The following is a 17,691-nucleotide window of genomic DNA, read 5'->3' as shown; positions in this document are numbered from 1 at the left end:
ACTGATGCTCTAACCATTGAGCCACACTGGCGAGGGCTATGATCTTTATTATTTTTGCAGGGGGAGGGGCACACCCAGAATCTACCCCCCACCAATGTCACCTTTAGAAAGTGTTGGCTAGAGGAGAGAGGTCAGGGGATCCCCCCTTTTGTTCCTTGACTGTTTGGGAAACACAGTGATGGCTCCAAGGAGACAACCTGGGGGTCATCAGACCCAATAGCAGACCAGAGTCCAGAGCCACCAGCTGAATCTCCCCAATCCCCACCAGCACATGACTGTGATCTGTTTCAGGGACAGGCTAGGGGGAAACAGCCCAGTGAGGGCATGGCAGTTACTCCTCCGCTCATCTGTCTACCCAACCACAGACAGCCTGCTCTACACACACACACACTCAGGGTCTGGGTCTGAATCCCTTCTCTGCCACTTCCTGTCTCTGGCCTTAGGCACAAAATACCTCCTCCAGGAAGCCACCTTGGATTGGCCCAAGCCTACCAGGCCTGGTTCTCACTCTTTAGGTGAGAACAACTCTGTTGGTGCTCTGTCTTGGTCTATGTTTTGTCTCCTTTCTCAAGGGAAGTCCCATCTGGAGAATGACATATCCCATCCCTGCTGAGAACAGGCGCTGCTCCTTTCTGTCCAAACAATGCTAAGCTAATGTTTGTTGAGTACCTGCTGAGTACCAGGCACATGGATAAACAGGTCACATGTGTGACCTCATTTCATTCACAACCATCCTGAGTTGGCCCATTTAACCAAACATTTATTAAGTGCCAACTGTGTGTCAGGTACTCTTCTATTGCAGGGAACAGAGAGAGGTGGGGAGCTGTGGGGGTGTTTGGGGAAAAGTGCTATAGGCAGAAGACATAGCTTATGCAAAGGCCCTGAGGCAGGACCATGCCCAAAGATTTGGAGGAATAGCAGAGCCTCCTGTGGCTGGAGTGATCAAAGAGGGGAGAGCCAGGGGAAATGAGGGCAGAATATTGTGGGCCACAGTGAGGAGTTTGGAGTGGAAACTGAGGCCAAGGCATACCAGTAGAGATGAGATTTGAACCATGTACATCTCATGGATGGAAAGAGTAGGCCAAGAGGGCATATAGACTGTATCTCAGGGATATAGATGGCCTGTGAATCACTCAGCTTGCTGGGGGTGGGTGCTGTGGGCAGAGGTGGCCCAGTACTGAGAGCAGGGGAAAGGTGCTGGGCCCGGGGCCCACGCATGCTGGGCCGGGCGTGCAGCACGTGACCCTCCAGGGCCCTCCCCCAGCAGGCTGGCTGCCTGCCTCTGCCGGCCAGGCCTGCGCCTGCCCCAGACCCTATAAGGCCTGGGAGCTGAAAGCAGAGCCAGCTGCCAGCTGTGCCGCCAGTCACTCAAAAGGACCCTCGCGCAGACCAGGTGAGCAATGACAGGGTGAAGCAAGGTCTCCAGGTGGGTATCTGGAAACATCTGGGGGCTATGGGTGTGGGGCAGGAGGCATGGGAGTCCCCATTTACGAACCATCTCTGCTCCCTCCCAGTTGCTTAGAGAATTAACATGTCTGCTCAGGAGGAAGGAGGCCGGGAGCCCCCCAAACCCAAGGGCAAGGTGAGGAGAGGTACGGGTGGGGGAGACCCCTGCTAAGGCCTGGAGACCCGAGAACCTTGGGAAGGTGACCTCCACAGTCCTGGGGTCTGGGAGGGGCCTTCCGGGTGGGGTGGGAAAGCCCTGAGAGCCTCTGTGCTAATTCTTTCCTCCTGTCCCAAGCTGGGGGTGTGGGGTGCCTCCTGCAGACTTCAGCTCCTTCTTACTTTGTGACCTTGGGTTAGCGACGGCCCCTCTCTGAGCCTCAGTTTCCCCATTTGTGAAATGGAGGCCTTGGAGGAGAAGGCCTTGGAGACTCGAAGGACCACTTTTTCCTCCATCCATATGAGGCCGACTGCATCTGCCCACTGTCCAGACTAGGAAACTGAGGCTTGAAACTCAAGGTCACCCAAAAGCAAGGGGCTGAGGAGGTGTGGGAGCCCAGGGTTTTCCGATGCTTTCCCCCACCCCACCCCACCCCATTGCAGCCCGGCCCTGCTCATGCTGCCCTCTCCCCACATAGACCCTGAGCAGATTCTTGGGGTTCCTGCCTGGCTTCAGTTCTGCCCGGAACCTGGTGGCCAACACTCATGGCTCAGCAAGAGAGACCCAGCCAGCAGCTGATCCCACAGGTGCTCCCACCCCCCAGGCTGCCCATCCCCAGGCCCAGGGTAAGTACACAGCTCCATAGGGTGGGGTATCTGGAAGGGGACCCCAGCAATAGGAAATCCCCTAGGAGGGACTTCTGGCCACTTTGGGACGTTTCATATGTGCCTGCATCATCTCAATAGACACTACAAGACACTACACTCACTTAGCACCAGATGAGGAAACTGAGGCATAAATATGGCAGGTGAGAGGCCCAAGGTAGCATAACCTGCAAAAGTGGGGGTGTGAACACAGTCTGTCTCCCTGCAATACCACCCACGCTTTCCACGCTGCCCCCTCCTCCCATCATCCGTTTCCAATGCCCATGGGCCAGGGCCTGGGCGTTCTGCAGGCAGACCTTACTGGGGTGGCAATTCTGGTTCCCAGAAAGGGTCAGTGGTTTCCCTGGGATGGCAGAGCCTGGGGGTCTCCCCACCCTCCAGTTACTCAGACAGGGTACTCAGGGCACATAGGGGGGCTGGTGCAGGGGGACCCAGGGTTGGGGTGGCTGCCTGGGCTGGGCCTTACTCTGGGCCCAGAGCCCTTGGCAGCTGACTTCTGCTCCACATACCCAGGCCTGACAGGCAACTGCCAGCTGTAGCAGGGGTGGGGCAGGGCCTTGACTCCTCTCCCTGCAATCTCCCTGGGTGGGTGTCCAGCGCTGAGGACCCAGACAGAGAAAACACCAGGGAGCTCCTCAGATCCAGGGGACTGAGGCCCTGGGGGGAAGGGGGTGCACGAGAGCTAAGCCCACGGCCATAGATGTCACCTCCTGCTGTCCCTGGCAGGGTGGCGGGGACATTCCTGACCTTTCAGGCTCTGCCTGCCAATTGCGCAATGGGCACTAGGGCAGCTGATGCTAGCCCGCTTCCCTCGCCTTCCCTGAGGTGCCTGACCGACTCCTGTCCCTGTAGCAGCTACTGATTCGAAGCAGATGGCCAGGGAAGTGGAGAAGCTGCCGCCACCTTCAGACAAGGTGAGAGTGGCTGTCAGAGCCTGGTCTGATGGCCTCTGCCTCCTCGGGGATGTTTTGGTTCCTGCCCAAGGAGAGAGCTGACACCCGTGTGTCCTACTATGGGATTCCAGACAAATCTTTCCCCTCTGAGCCTCCATCTCCACATCTGTAAAATGGGTGCAGTACTGCCTCACTGCCCAGCGCGGTCAGGCTCCAGACTACAGAGAGCCCCTCACTCTGTGTCTAGCATGATGTGACCCAAACAACGGCAACTCACTTACCATGTGTCTGGCTCTGGGCACTGTGTTTTATTCATGCTGCTTAATAGTTAATCCTCCCAACCACCCTGTGAGGGAGTAAACAGTACCCCACACATTAGCTGAGGCACAGAGAAGCCAAGCCACCTGCCAAAGGTCATACAGCAGGACATGGTAGCTTGGGATTTGAACCCAGGGGCAGCCAGAGGCTGAACTATACCAATGCTGCATCCCTAATACATGGGGACTGTCCATGTTATCCTGTCCCCAAGGCTGGGCCAATCGTAGGGGCTGAGGTAAGTCAGCTGAGGACACAGCAGGGTGTCAGAGCCCTGATAGGAACTCCTCTGCCCAGCACATGCCCTGACTCTGGTCTTTCTTAGTCTCCCTCTGCCCTCAGCTCAACCAGATCTTAGCATCTCAGAGGGGGAAGGACCTCAACAGGTCCTCCTGGCCAAAATTAGAACAGACTCCTCACCCCCTCTCCATTTATGCGCTTCTTCTCTGCTCCTCTCCACTCATGTTCACTGAGCACCTACTATCTGCAAAGTGCTTTAGGTACCTGACTTGTTTCCTCCACAATTCTTGAAGGAGGTGCTGTTTTAATAACCACTTTTCAGAAACTGGCTCAGAGAGGGGATGTGGCTTTCACACAGCAAGTACAGGAAAAAGCTGGGACTTGAACCTGGGTCTCTGCAGGCACAGAAGCCAAGGTGCCCACTTGATTCTGTACTGGGCAGGAGCAGGCAGTGAGAATAAAACTTCAGAGCTTCTCAACATCAGTACTGCGGCCATTTGAGGCAGGATCATTCTTGGTTGTGGGGCTGTCCTGGGTACTATGGAGTGTTGCACAGTATCTCAGGCCCCCACCCAATCAATGCAAGTAGCACCCTCTCCCTCAAGTCACAACAATCAAAGATGTCCCTAGACATTGCCAAACATCCCCTGGGGGGGCAGGATCACCCCAGGTGAGAACCACTAAAGTAAAAATAGCACACTCATACCTGAGTGGTGGCAACCCTGAGGCCATTACAATACTTTGGTAGTTTGGTTGAACTAGAAACAACTGCCATCAAGTAGGTTAAAAATAATTAAAGTTATGGACAATTTCCTATGGCTCGAACCCAATACTTGTTCCTGTACTTTTTTGATTACTACTTTTCCAAATATTCATTCCCTTCTCTTAGTTGAATACATTCATGTTAATGAACAATTTGGTTTCTCCACTATAACAGGGAAACCAGGCTCAAATTCTGCTAAAAATGAACAAAAATATGTAATTCAATGACTTGCTGAACCCAAGGCCAAGCACCTTGTCAAGGGTTCCAGAGGTGTTAGGGACCTGTCAGCAATGGGGGGGCTATTGAATTAGGGGAGTAATTTAACACAGGGATGGAGCTTGTTTAGGCTATGTCCTGGAAGGCCATGGGTACCTTGGGGTGGAAAGTGAGGAGGCAGGGACTCTGGGTGACAGATACCACTTACCAGGAATCAGACTGGCAGGAGTCTGCCTCCCAGCTCCGCTCTTGACCACACATGTCCTTTCTCATCAGATGATCTCTGGGGCGAAGGACCAGGTGTGCTCCACGATGACCAAAACCAAAGATGCCATCTCCTCAGGGATAGCCAACGTGATGGACTCAGCTAAAGGTGTGGTCCAGGGAGGTCTTGGAATGACCCAACCTGTACTCATGGGAACCAAGGAGGCTGTGACCAGTGGGGTCACCGGGGCAGTGAGCATGGCCAAAGGGACCGTTCAGACGGGTGTAGACACGACCAAGACTGTGCTGACCGGCACCAAGAACACCATCTGCACTGGAGTGACGGATGCTGTGAACAAAGCCACAGGGGCTGTCCAGGCAGGACTGGACACCTCCAAGACCATCCTTACTGGCACCAAAGACACAGTGTCCACAGGCCTCACTGGGGCAATCGGTATGGCCAAGGGTGTCGTCCAGACTGGCGTGGACACCTCCAAGACTGTCCTGACGGGCACCAAAGACACAGTGTCCACAGGCCTCACTGGAGCTATGGGTGTGGCCAAGGGTGCCGTCCAAACTGGCATGGACACCACCAAGACTGTCCTGACTGGCACCAAAGACACAGTGTCCACAGGCCTCACTGGAGCTATGGGTGTGGCCAAGGGTGCCGTCCAAACTGGCATGGACACCACCAAGACTGTCCTGACTGGCACCAAAGACACAGTGTCCACAGGCCTCACTGGAGCTATGGGTGTGGCCAAGGGTGCCGTCCAAACCGGCATGGACACTACCAAGACCGTCCTGACTGGCACCAAGGACACAGTGTCCACAGGCCTCACCGGGGCTATAGGTGTGGCCAAGGGTGCCGTCCAGACTGGTGTGAACACCTCCAAGACTGTCCTGACTGGCACCAAAGACACAGTGGCCACAGGCCTCACTGGAGCTATGGGTGTGGCCAAGGGTGCCGTCCAGACCGGCATGGACACTACCAAGACCGTCCTGACTGGCACCAAGGACACAGTGGCCACAGGCCTCACTGGAGCTATGGGTGTGGCCAAGGGTGCCATCCAAACTGGCATGGACACCACCAAGACTGTCCTGACTGGCACCAAAGACACAGTGTCTGCTGGGCTTGAGGGGGCTATGGGTGTGGCCAAGGGTACCGTTCAGACTGGTGTGAACACCTCCAAGACTGTCCTGACTGGCACCAAAGACACAGTCTCTGCTGGGCTCTCTGGAGCAATGGGTGTGGCCAAGGGTGCCGTCCAAACCGGCATGGACACTACCAAGACTGTCCTGACTGGCACCAAGGACACAGTGTCCACAGGCCTCACCGGGGCTATGGGTGTGGCCAAGGGTGCCGTCCAGACTGGTGTGAACACCTCCAAGACTGTCCTGACTGGCACCAAAGACACAGTGGCCACAGGCCTCACTGGGGCTATGGGTGTGGCCAAGGGTGCCATCCAAACTGGCATGGACACCACCAAGACTGTCCTGACTGGCACCAAAGACACAGTGTCTGCTGGGCTTGCAGGGGCTATGGGTGTGGCCAAGGGTACCGTTCAGACTGGTGTGAACACCTCCAAGACTGTCCTGACTGGCACCAAAGACACAGTGTCTGCTGGGCTCTCTGGAGCAATGGGTGTGGCCAAGGGTGCCGTCCAAACCGGCATGGACACTACCAAGACTGTCCTGACTGGCACCAAAGACACAGTGGCCACAGGCCTCACTGGAGCTATGGGTGTGGCCAAGGGTGCCGTCCAGACTGGTGTGAACACCTCCAAGACCATCCTGACTGGCACCAAAGACACAGTGTCCACTGGCCTCACTGGAGCTATGGGTGTGGCCAAGGGTGCCATCCAAACTGGCATGGACACTACCAAGACCGTCCTGACTGGCACCAAAGACACAGTGTCCACAGGCCTCACTGGAGCTTTGGGTGTGGCCAAGGGTGCCGTCCAGACTGGTGTGAACACCTCAAAGACGGTCCTGACTGGCACCAAAGACACAGTGGCCACAGGCCTTACCGGGGCTATCGGTATGGCCAAGGGTGCTGTCCAAACCGGCATAGACACCTCCAAGGTCATCCTGACTGGCACTAAAGACACAGTGTCCACTGGGCTCACTGGAGCAATGGGTATGGCCAAGGGTGCCGTCCAAACTGGCATGGACACCACCAAGACTGTCCTGACTGGCACCAAAGACACAGTGTCTGCTGGGCTTGAGGGGGCTATGGGTGTGGCCAAGGGTGCCGTTCAGACTGGTGTGAACACCTCCAAGACGGTCCTGACCAGTACCAAAGACACAGTGTCCACAGGCCTCTCTGGGGCAATGGGTGTGGCCAAGGGTGCCGTCCAAACCGGCATGGACACTACCAAGACTGTCCTGAGTGGCACCAAGGACACAGTGTCCACAGGCCTCACCGGGGCTATGGGTGTGGCCAAGGGTGCCGTTCAGACTGGTGTGAACACCTCCAAGACTGTCCTGACTGGCACCAAAGACACAGTGTCCACAGGCCTCACCGGGGCTATGGGTGTGGCCAAGGGTGTCGTCCAGACTGGTGTGAACACCTCCAAGACTGTCCTGACTGGCACCAAAGACACAGTGGCCACAAGCCTCACCGGGGCTATGGGTATGGCCAAGGGTGCCATCCAAACTGGCATGGACACCTCCAAGACCATCCTGACTGGCACCAAAGACACAGTGTCTGCTGGCCTCACTGGGGCAATGGATGTGGCCAAGGGTAGCATCCAAACTGGCATGGACACCTCTAAGACCATCCTGACTGGCACCAAAGAGACAGTGGCCACAGGCCTCACTGGGGCTATCGGTATGGCTAAGGGTGCAGTCCAAACCAGCATGGACACCTCCAAGACCTTCTTGACCGGCACCAAAGACACAGTGTCCACTGGGCTCACTGGGGCAATGGGTGTCGCCAAGAGTGTCATCCAGACTGGTATGAACACCTCCAAGACTATCCTGACTGGCACCAAAGACACAGTGTCTGTTGGGCTTGAGGGGGCTATGGGTGTGGCCAAGGGTACTGTTCAGACTGGTGTGAACACCTCCAAGACAGTCCTGACTGGCACCAAAGACACAGTGTCTGCTGGACTCTCTGGAGCAATGGGTGTGGCCAAGGGTGCCGTCCAAACCGGCATGGACACTACCAAGACTGTCCTGACTGGCACCAAAGACACAGTGTCCACAGGCCTCACTGGAGCTTTGGGTGTGGCCAAGGGTGCCGTCCAGACTGGTGTGAACACCTCAAAGACGGTCCTGACTGGCACCAAAGACACAGTGGCCACAGGCCTTACCGGGGCTATCGGTATGGCCAAGGGTGCTGTCCAAACCGGCATAGACACCTCCAAGGTCATCCTGACTGGCACTAAAGACACAGTGTCCACTGGGCTCACTGGAGCAATGGGTATGGCCAAGGGTGCCGTCCAAACTGGCATGGACACCACCAAGACTGTCCTGACTGGCACCAAAGACACAGTGTCTGCTGGGCTTGAGGGGGCTATGGGTGTGGCCAAGGGTGCCGTTCAGACTGGTGTGAACACCTCCAAGACGGTCCTGACCAGTACCAAAGACACAGTGTCCACAGGCCTCTCTGGGGCAATGGGTGTGGCCAAGGGTGCCGTCCAAACCGGCATGGACACTACCAAGACTGTCCTGAGTGGCACCAAGGACACAGTGTCCACAGGCCTCACCGGGGCTATGGGTGTGGCCAAGGGTGCCGTTCAGACTGGTGTGAACACCTCCAAGACTGTCCTGACTGGCACCAAAGACACAGTGTCCACAGGCCTCACCGGGGCTATGGGTGTGGCCAAGGGTGTCGTCCAGACTGGTGTGAACACCTCCAAGACTGTCCTGACTGGCACCAAAGACACAGTGGCCACAAGCCTCACCGGGGCTATGGGTATGGCCAAGGGTGCCATCCAAACTGGCATGGACACCTCCAAGACCATCCTGACTGGCACCAAAGACACAGTGTCTGCTGGCCTCACTGGGGCAATGGATGTGGCCAAGGGTAGCATCCAAACTGGCATGGACACCTCTAAGACCATCCTGACTGGCACCAAAGAGACAGTGGCCACAGGCCTCACTGGGGCTATCGGTATGGCTAAGGGTGCAGTCCAAACCAGCATGGACACCTCCAAGACCTTCTTGACCGGCACCAAAGACACAGTGTCCACTGGGCTCACTGGGGCAATGGGTGTCGCCAAGAGTGTCATCCAGACTGGTATGAACACCTCCAAGACTATCCTGACTGGCACCAAAGACACAGTGTCTGTTGGGCTTGAGGGGGCTATGGGTGTGGCCAAGGGTACTGTTCAGACTGGTGTGAACACCTCCAAGACAGTCCTGACTGGCACCAAAGACACAGTGTCTGCTGGACTCTCTGGAGCAATGGGTGTGGCCAAGGGTGCCGTCCAAACCGGCATGGACACTACCAAGACTGTCCTGACTGGCACCAAAGACACAGTGTCCACAGGCCTTACTGGAGCTATGGGTGTGGCCAAGGGTGCCGTCCAAACTGGCATGGACACCACCAAGACTGTCCTGACTGGCACCAAAGACACAGTGTCCACAGGCCTCACTGGGGCTATGGGTGTGGCCAAGGGTGCTATCCAAACTGGCATGGACACTACCAAGACCGTCCTGACTGGCACCAAAGACACAGTGTCCACAGGCCTCACCGGGGCAATGGATGTGGCAAAGGGTGCCGTCCAGACTGGTGTAAACACCTCCAAGACCATCCTGACTGGCACCAAAGACACAGTGTCTGCTGGCCTCACTGGGGCAATGGATGTGGCCAAGGGTAGCATCCAAACTGGCATGGACACTTCTAAGACCATCCTGACTGGCACCAAAGACACAGTGTCTGCTGGGCTCACTGGGGCTATGGGTATGGCCAAGGGTGCTGTCCAGACTGGTGTGGACACCTCCAAGACCATCCTGACTGGCACCAAAAACTCAGTGTCCACTGGGCTCACTGGGGCTATTGGTGTGGCCAAGGGTGCTATCCAAACCGGCATGGACACCACCAAGACTGTCCTGACCGGCACCAAAGACACAGTGTCCACAGGCCTCACTGGGGCTATCGGTATGGCCAAGGGTGCCGTCCAGACTGGTATGAACACCTCTAAGACCATCCTGACTGGCACCAAAGACACAGTGTCTGCTGGCCTCACTGGGGCAATGGATGTGGCCAAGGGTGGCATCCAAGCTGGCGTGGACACATCTAAGACCATCCTGACTGGCACCAAAGAGACAGTGTCCACAGGCCTCACTGGGGCTATGGGTATGGCTAAGGGCGTCATCCAAACCGGCATGGACACCACCAAGACCTTCTTGACTGGCACCAAAGACACAGTGTCCACTGGGCTCACTGGGGCAATCGGTGTGGCCAAGAGCGCTGCTCAAACTGGATTGGACACCTCCAAGATCATCCTGACTGGCACCAAAGACACAATGTCCTCTGGCCTTACCGGGGCAATGAGTGTGACCAAGGGCTCTATCCAGACTGGTCTGGGCACTATACAGAATCGGTCACCTGGCACTGAGGAAAGCTCCTATGGTGGTCTCATCAATCACAGGCAGATGGACAAATGTGGGCAACAAACTGTGCTGAGCCCGTTGGAGGCTTCGTCCTGCACCGTCTCCAGCCTCCCGGACACTCTCTGTGCAGGACATGACCTTGCCTCAGAAGCAACTGCAAGCAGCCAGGGCCTTGTTTCTAATGTGGTAGCATTCACTCAAGAGACTACTCTGGGCACAGAGGATGCGGGGGGTGTGGCCACTGCACGGGGCCATGAAGGTGTCATGGGCCTTATGACACTTCCAGACGAACTAGAGGAGCTGGGGGAGATCTTCCACCCAATGAATGCTGAGGAGCAAGGTGAGACTAGGACGAGCAGGGTCCCAGGTTCTAGTGGGGGCTTGTCATCTGTCCAACCCAAGGCCTGGATGCCCCAACGGGCCTCTCAGGTTGAGGAATCCTGTTTTCCCTTCCAGCTCAGTTGGCAGCTTCTCAGCCTGGGCCCAGGGTACTTGCAGCAGACCAGAGCAGCTACTTCGTGCGTCTTGGTGACCTGGCCCACAGCTTCCGCCAGCGGGCTTTCGAGCACACCCTGAGCTACCTGCAGCAGGGCCAGTTCCAGGCCAGGGCCACATTGGCCCAGCTTGAGGATTCCTTTAGGATGGTAAGTCTTCCTCTCTCTAGGGTGTCTTTCTCAGAATATCTCCCCATGGCTTCGCCCTACCTCAGGCAGTGACCCAACATCTGTCAGCCACTAAGATAGCCACAGACTGCTCTCACGGGGCTTGTGTCCCAGAGAGGGAGACAGATAACCTAAACAGTAGTCCCCCCTTATCTTTGAGAGAGACATTCCAAGACCCCCTGTGGATGCCTGAAACCTTGTATAGTACTGAACCCTACATATGCTATGTTTTTTCTACACATACATACCTATGATAGTTTAATTCATAATTTAGGCACAATGAGAGATTACCAATAAATAATAATAAAAGAGAACAATTATACTGTAATAAAAGTGATGTTAATGTGGTACTAAGTAAAATAAGGGTGACTTGAACATGAGTGCTGTGATACCCCAATAGTTGATTTGATAACTGATACAGCTACCGTGGGACTAACAGGTAGGGGGCAACTATAGAGTGGAGACACTGGACAAAGGGATGAGTCACACCCCAGGTGGGTCAGAGTGGAGCCATTCAGATTTCATCACACTATTCAGAACAGATGCCATTTAAAAATTATGAACTGTTTATTTCTGAAATTTTCTATTTAATATTTTCGGACCGTGGTTGACCAAGAAAACAAACTGTAGAAAGTGAAACTAAGGATAAGAGGGGACTGCTGTACCTACAAATGGGGATGTAAAGAAGGAAACAAGACAACCATGCAGAGAGGGTCTGGGCTGAACAGGAGAGCGTCCCTTTGAGCCACATTGTGAATGCCGAGAGAGCCATGCAGAGTTGGGGAGAAGTGGGGACGATAAGAACAGAGTGCCCAGCCCTGGCTGGGTAGCTCAGCTGGTTAGAGCATCAACCCAATATGCCAAGGTTGTAAGTTCTATCCCCAGTCAGGGCACATGTAAGACTCAACCAATGAATGCATAAATAAGTGAAAAAACAAATTGACGTTTCTCTCTCTCCTTTCCTCTATCAATTTTTAGGAAAATTTATTAAAAAAACAAAAATAGTGCCCAACAACAAGCTGTGTGTTCAAGTAGAAAGGCAGCTGGGGTGACAGGATGAAGTGAAGGTGGGGACAGGGTAGGGGGAGCCCAGGGATCTAGGGTTTAGTGATGTGCAGAGATCATGATGGGGCGTCAAAGGGAGATGAGGTCTGCAACACCCTGGGAGAAGACCGTGCAGACCATGGTGAGGTGTTGGGTTTTATCCAACAGGGACTGGGGAGCCATGGGCTCATGGGGAATTTGGATTATTGCCACTTTAAAGAAAAGACAAGTCTGCCCGGTCGGCATGACTCAGCAGTCGAACATCGACGTACGATCCAGGAGATTGAGGTTTGATTCCTGGTCAGGGCACATGCCTAGGTTGCAGGCTTCATCCGTGCAGGGGGCATGCAGGAGGCAGCCGGTCAATGACTCTCTCATCATTGATGTTTCTCTCTCCCTTTCCCTTCCTCTCTCTGAAATCAGTAAAACTTAAAAAAAAAAGGAAAGACAAGCCCATCACAGCACAGGTGGCTCTAAACTTGTGGCACTCGCACCACTTGTAGACTATGCCATACAAAGGTCTAGACACAAAGCGCCAGGCCAGGCCAGGGAATGCCCACCCCAGTTCCTCATGCCACTCCCAGGGAAAGTGTATGAAAGGTCCCTGCCAAAAGCCCTCATTTCTCTGCTAGGCTCTTTACAGATTGAAAAGGCTGAACAGTCTTTAGAAGGACAGTCATGGCTGGATCCAGGTCTCCAAGGCAGAGTGAAGAAAGCCTGTACCCAAGAGGTACCTACAAGAGGCCAAGGCTCCCAGGGTCTTCTCCTCTCTGATTCCCACTCACACCACTCTCTCCTTCCGCAGGCGCCTGATTCAGGGGCTCTGTCCAGGGCCTGTGGACTCATCCAGCAGCTCCATGTGGCTTATAGCACCCTGGCCTCCAGCCTCCAGGGTCTTCCAGCCGAGCTCCAGCAACAGGTCAGGAGGGCGCGGCACAGCCTCTGTGAGCTCTATGGCGTCATCTCCTCTGCCAGCTCCATCACAGAGCTGCCAGCTGAGCACCTGGCTCAGAGCCGTGAACGTGTAAACCAGGCCTGGCAAGGGCTGGAGAAGCTGCTGGAGGGTGTGCAGCACAGCCCCCCGCTTAGCTGGCTGGTGGGGCCCTTTGACCTGCACCCCAGTGGGCAGCAGCTGTAGGTCCTCCTCAGAGCCTCCCTAGCCCCAAATCCCCAAAGCTCTGGACCCTGCCAGCTGGCACACAGAGGGCTTTCTGCATTAAGCGTGCTATGCTCCCAGCTCTGGGACTGTACCATCCACCTTTCTGCATGACTGGCCCTAAGAGCCCAGGGTTGCTAAGACCACTGACAGAGGGCCTGTACTTGAAAATCGTGAGCAAGCACTCCAGTTAGGAAAGAGAAATGAAATGTGCCAGAGTCTAGAAGATACTCCACTCAGCAGTCCCCACTAGGAGCCCCATTACCTTTGCAGGGGGTGAGGGTCTTCCACCCAGCTGGGCCTTTAGCTATCAGCTTGGTGGGTAGTCCTGCTCCTCCATCCTCCCTCTGAAACCATCTACCCCAGCCCTTAGCAAACGCCTTGCATCACAATGTACTAGAATTGCATCATCCTGAGGCAGGGTCCCAACTGCCTTTGCTGGCCCCAGTGTGGCCAAGAGAGGGGGCTTCGTGAGGATAAAAACACCAGCTGCCACCCCACCCCCAGCTTTGTAGGGGCCCGCCTTGAGGACTGCATTGCTTGGGGTGGGGGGTGATTACAAATCTAGCCCCTTCCTGCCTCTTCCACTTGCCCACCTGCCTGGCCTTACAGGCCAATCACAGGATCACAAAGTTGAGGTTCTGTTCCCTGGGGAGCCTGGGCCCAGAGGCTGCCCATGGCCGAATAGAAGGGCTTCCCCACAGAGGACAGGGCCCTAGGGAGTAGGGGGTCACAGTGCCACATGCAGCCTGGGCAAGAGGGAAAACAACTGAGTCAGTGGAGCAAAGTAGCAGCTTCTGGGGAAAACATGATAGCCACTGTTCTGCCCTCCTGGCCTCTTTGCTCCTCCTTTCTGGGCACTGGGCAGCCAAACCCAGGACATCAAACCACAGCCTCCATTTGAGCCTCAAAAGTTCAGAGAGTTTTATTTTTCCTTTATTATTTTGGAAAGGCCTTGCTCCCACCCCATTCCTTCACCACCAGCCCTGCCATTAAAACCAAGCTCACATTCACTGTATAGGGTGACACTATGGCTTAAAACCCTTTGTCCCCAAATGGGTCCTTAACAGCTACAGACCTCTCCCCAATCCCAGCCCAGCTGCACCAGTAACACTAGAAAATCAAGCCAATAAAAATGATTTTTCATTAAAAAAACCCTTTATAGTCATTTCATGTCGGTTGGAAATCACAGAAATTGGGCAGGAAAAAAACCCCGAGGGACAAATACAAATGAAGAGCACAGCATCTCCCCAACAGTTCTCTGATCCCTGGGTGGCCGGGAAGGAGTGGGGCAGGCCTACGGGCATCTACATGACGGGCGGGGCCTGGCCGCCGGGCTGCCCGGGGCTCAGCTGTCCTCGTCGTCCAGGGACTCAGAGTCCACGTGCGCCCTCTGGCGCTCCTGCCGGTCCTTCCCAGGCCCGTCCAGGTCGGGGCCCTCCCTCGCGCTGCTGGTGAAGCACAGCACGGTGGGGGTGAACAGACTGCCTTCCTGTCTGTCTATTTCCATCTATCACTGACAGACTAAAAACTCTAGGCTCCTCCCACCATGCCCAATGCAGTAGGTGTGCGTTGAATGGTCTGGAGTTCTCAGCACGGCTGCATACCAGACTTGAGGGTAGTTGTGAAAGAGACTGCCTGTGCCCACTCCTGGAGAGTTGGGAGGAAGCCACTATCCCTAGGGTCTGACCCAGGGCAGCTCAGCTCCCTCGCCTGGGGGATCCTGAGGGGGTCTGCTGCTAAAGTGGGGGATGGGAGGCCAGCACATGGGGGCCAAGTCCCTGGGACCCTGACCAGGACAAGCAGCCGAGACATCAGGGTGCCTTCTCAGCAAGTTGCCCCCCCTTTTTAGGAAGTCACCCCCAGTGCCACAGCCCCCAGGGACACTTACTCATTGTGTAACAAGTCTTCAGAGGAGCCCCCCACTGGCGCCTCTTCTGAGTTCTGTCCTTCCTCCTGCTCCTTGTCCTCTATGCTCCCACCCTTCTGGGATATGGCCTCACCATTCACTGAGGCTGAAAGATCTGGGAGAGAAAAAAGGGTCATAGGACACTGTGGTACTACTTGTCTGGGACCCGTCCCCTTCCCACTGAGAGCCAGTGGGAGAGCAAGCCAACTTTGGGACAGGGGACCCTCAACCCTCCTGAAGGGCCCTGGCCTTGTACACCCACAATCATCTCTACCTCTGAGCCTCCCAGTCGCATGGGGACTGTCAGCTCCATCAGACCATGCTGACTGCATGTGCTTCTGCAGCCAAGCCCCTGAAGAAGGGAGGGGCCAATAAATGAGTGCTGAGGCTGGGACAGAAATAAGGAGAGGACCTCTCTGGACTATTCCCCAGGCTGCTGAGGCTTCTTCAGCGGAGCCAACTTGACACCAGTCTGAAGGGCTGGTTCAAGCATCTGTCATCAGGATCTGGTGACCCCAGGAGGAACACCCTCCCGCTCCCAGAGGCCACTGTCCCTGCCAGAAATGTCCTTCCTCCTCTCAGCTCATCCATGACCCACTAGCTCCAGCCCAAAGCCTGTGCCTCCCAGGTGTGCTCACACACACATAGCCTCCTACACTACCCTGGCTCTGAGGGTCCAGAGCCAGTGAGCAGCATAGGTGTGTGAGTATACCAGGCACCAGCTGCCTTGGGGACATAGCCAGGCCTGTGCAGAGAGGACCAGCAGGACATACCACCATGGTCATTGGGGGAGGAGCCCATCCAGCTCACCAGCACTGGTCTCATCCTCTGCTCTCTCCAATGGGGCCTCCTCTCCAACCAGAGCCTCCTCAGCCTTTTCTGCCTCAGCCAGTTCCTTCTCCGCTCCAGTTCTGGCTGCCTTCTGGATGGCCTCAATCTTTGGTCCAAGGACCCGCGACTTGAGCCGGGTATAGACTTCCGCGGCCTTCTCCATCACCTCCTTGTTGGCTTTGTAACGGCGAATCTGTCCGCCGAGAGGCCTAGCTCAGGGAGTGTAGCTGGCCTCACCCCCTACCCGAAACCCTCCATATTGCTGCCACCACCTCAGCACCTCCCACGGAGACTCCCCTAGCTGATCCACCGGCTTTCTTCTCAATGACCAAGGGCAGCTGTGGGCAGGAACATGGGCTCTCTGACCAGGCCCCAATCTGCTTGGACCCACCTGCCCGTAGCCCTTTGCACCTCTGGACTCCAACCATACCTTTTTCAACGTGGCCACCACATCAGTGTTCTTCTGGAGGATATGAGAGGTCACCTGCAGGGTCCCAAGCTCCTCCAGTGCGTTCAAACACCTTTTCACATCCTGCAGGGTGGGAAAATAAAAAGTAAGGAGGGACAGCACCTAGACGACACAATGGGTCAGGAGAAGGACACACTGGGGCTTTCCCTGCAGCGAGAGCTGCAGAAAAGACCCAGATTTGGAGGATTCTTGGGGCCTGCCCACAGCACCACCTGGCTGGGATGCCCAGTACTGCACCTCAGGATGGCTCTCAGCTGGGACACACACAATAGAGACAAGGACGCCCGCCCTACCTACCCTGAGGGACTCTGGATTTGTCTCAAGTTCCAGAGACTTCTAAGGGAGGTCTAGACATGAGGCGGTGGCAGGGACTGCTTCACTCAGGGAAAGTGGTTCCCCATGATCCCGGTAAGGTGGGTCTTACCGGATTATCGACCTTCAGGGCAAACTTGATCTCGCTGTGTAGTTTCTGAAGCTTCTCTTCCACGGAAGGTTCTGTGGCCAGGAGAGAATGGACCGCCTGGGCCTAAGCCCCCAACCCAGACATGGCCAAGGATCTGTCTGAGGACTGCTATGGTGAAAGAAGCAACCTTCCCTCCTCCCGACCTCAGCAACCTCGAGCTGCAAGACCTTGGGCAGCGACTGGGATAGCTGGGCCCTCACCTTTCTTCTTCTCAACCTTCCTGTCCAGTGGGAACCCTTCTGACCGCTTCCGGGTTCGTTCCACCTTCACGGGCCTGTGAAGACTCACTCCCCTTAGGCCTCTGACCAACATCCACGAGGCCACCCTGCCCCAACCACTGCCATCCTCCCCACCAAAGGCCAGGAGCTGCAGAAGGAAACCTTTAGGAGGCCCTGGAAGCTGGGAGGGGTCAGGGACCATTGTAACCTGGTCTAAGACAAGGCACTTAGGGCAAACCATGTGAAATCCCAAAATTCTTTATTTTTTTGTATGTGGCTGAGGGTTAGTGGCTAGTATGTAAAACCTAGTGCATGAATTATTAAAAGGTGCTCCAATTGGACACTCATAGACAACAGCAACACTTGTTAACACGGTTCCAGTTCTACACTCTACTCGGCAGTCAGGCTGCCAAGTTCCCAGTAGGCAGAGTCCAACCAATGGCTGAATTCCACTTAAAAATGTCTGGGATATGCACAA

General features: G+C 55.4%; 2 protein-coding genes across 10 annotated transcripts in view; one reads left to right on the top strand and one right to left on the bottom strand.

Annotated features, from left to right (window-relative positions):
• The first annotated feature begins 1,322 nt into the window (after positions 1 to 1,322).
• PLIN4 (perilipin 4) lies at positions 1,323 to 14,471 on the top strand. 6 transcript variants are annotated; one of them, XM_081134145.1, is made up of 7 exons: positions 1,323 to 1,393; positions 1,515 to 1,582; positions 2,082 to 2,229; positions 3,124 to 3,182; positions 4,972 to 10,801; positions 10,918 to 11,105; positions 12,973 to 14,471. In XM_081134145.1, the coding sequence occupies exons 2-7, from the start codon at positions 1,532 to 1,534 to the stop codon at positions 13,303 to 13,305; spliced, it is 6,609 nt and encodes a 2,202-aa protein (XP_080990271.1). In that variant the 5' UTR covers positions 1,323 to 1,393; positions 1,515 to 1,531; the 3' UTR covers positions 13,306 to 14,471. The 6 variants fall into 6 exon arrangements, with proteins under 6 accessions (XP_080990271.1, XP_080990269.1, XP_080990273.1 ...); XM_081134143.1 differs by having other exon boundaries at positions 3,121 to 3,182; XM_081134144.1 differs by having other exon boundaries at positions 1,377 to 1,426.
• HDGFL2 (HDGF like 2) overlaps positions 14,230 to 17,691 on the bottom strand; it is a 21,722-nt gene continuing 18,260 nt past the window's right edge. For 2 of the 4 annotated variants that reach the window (XM_081134155.1, XM_081134156.1), the window contains exons 11-17: positions 17,196 to 17,269; positions 16,957 to 17,027; positions 16,494 to 16,595; positions 16,043 to 16,256; positions 15,507 to 15,584; positions 15,215 to 15,347; positions 14,231 to 14,774 (exon numbers count right to left, since the gene is read on the bottom strand). In XM_081134155.1, coding sequence (XP_080990281.1) covers positions 14,672 to 14,774; positions 15,215 to 15,347; positions 15,507 to 15,584; positions 16,043 to 16,256; positions 16,494 to 16,595; positions 16,957 to 17,027; positions 17,196 to 17,269 — 775 coding nt within the window. In that variant the 3' untranslated portion in view covers positions 14,231 to 14,671. Of the gene's footprint in view, positions 14,775 to 15,214; positions 15,348 to 15,506; positions 15,585 to 16,042; positions 16,257 to 16,493; positions 16,596 to 16,956; positions 17,028 to 17,195; positions 17,270 to 17,691 lie in introns of all 4 variants that reach the window. The other 2 variants (XM_081134157.1, XM_081134158.1) reach the window with 2 other exon arrangements.

The sequence above is a fragment of the Miniopterus schreibersii genome (genome assembly GCF_964146895.1).
Source record: "Miniopterus schreibersii genome assembly, chromosome: 4".
Classification (NCBI taxonomy): Eukaryota; Metazoa; Chordata; class Mammalia; order Chiroptera; family Miniopteridae; genus Miniopterus; species Miniopterus schreibersii.
Note: the sequence above shows the minus strand (reverse complement) of the source record. Positions and strands in the feature narration are given on the sequence as shown.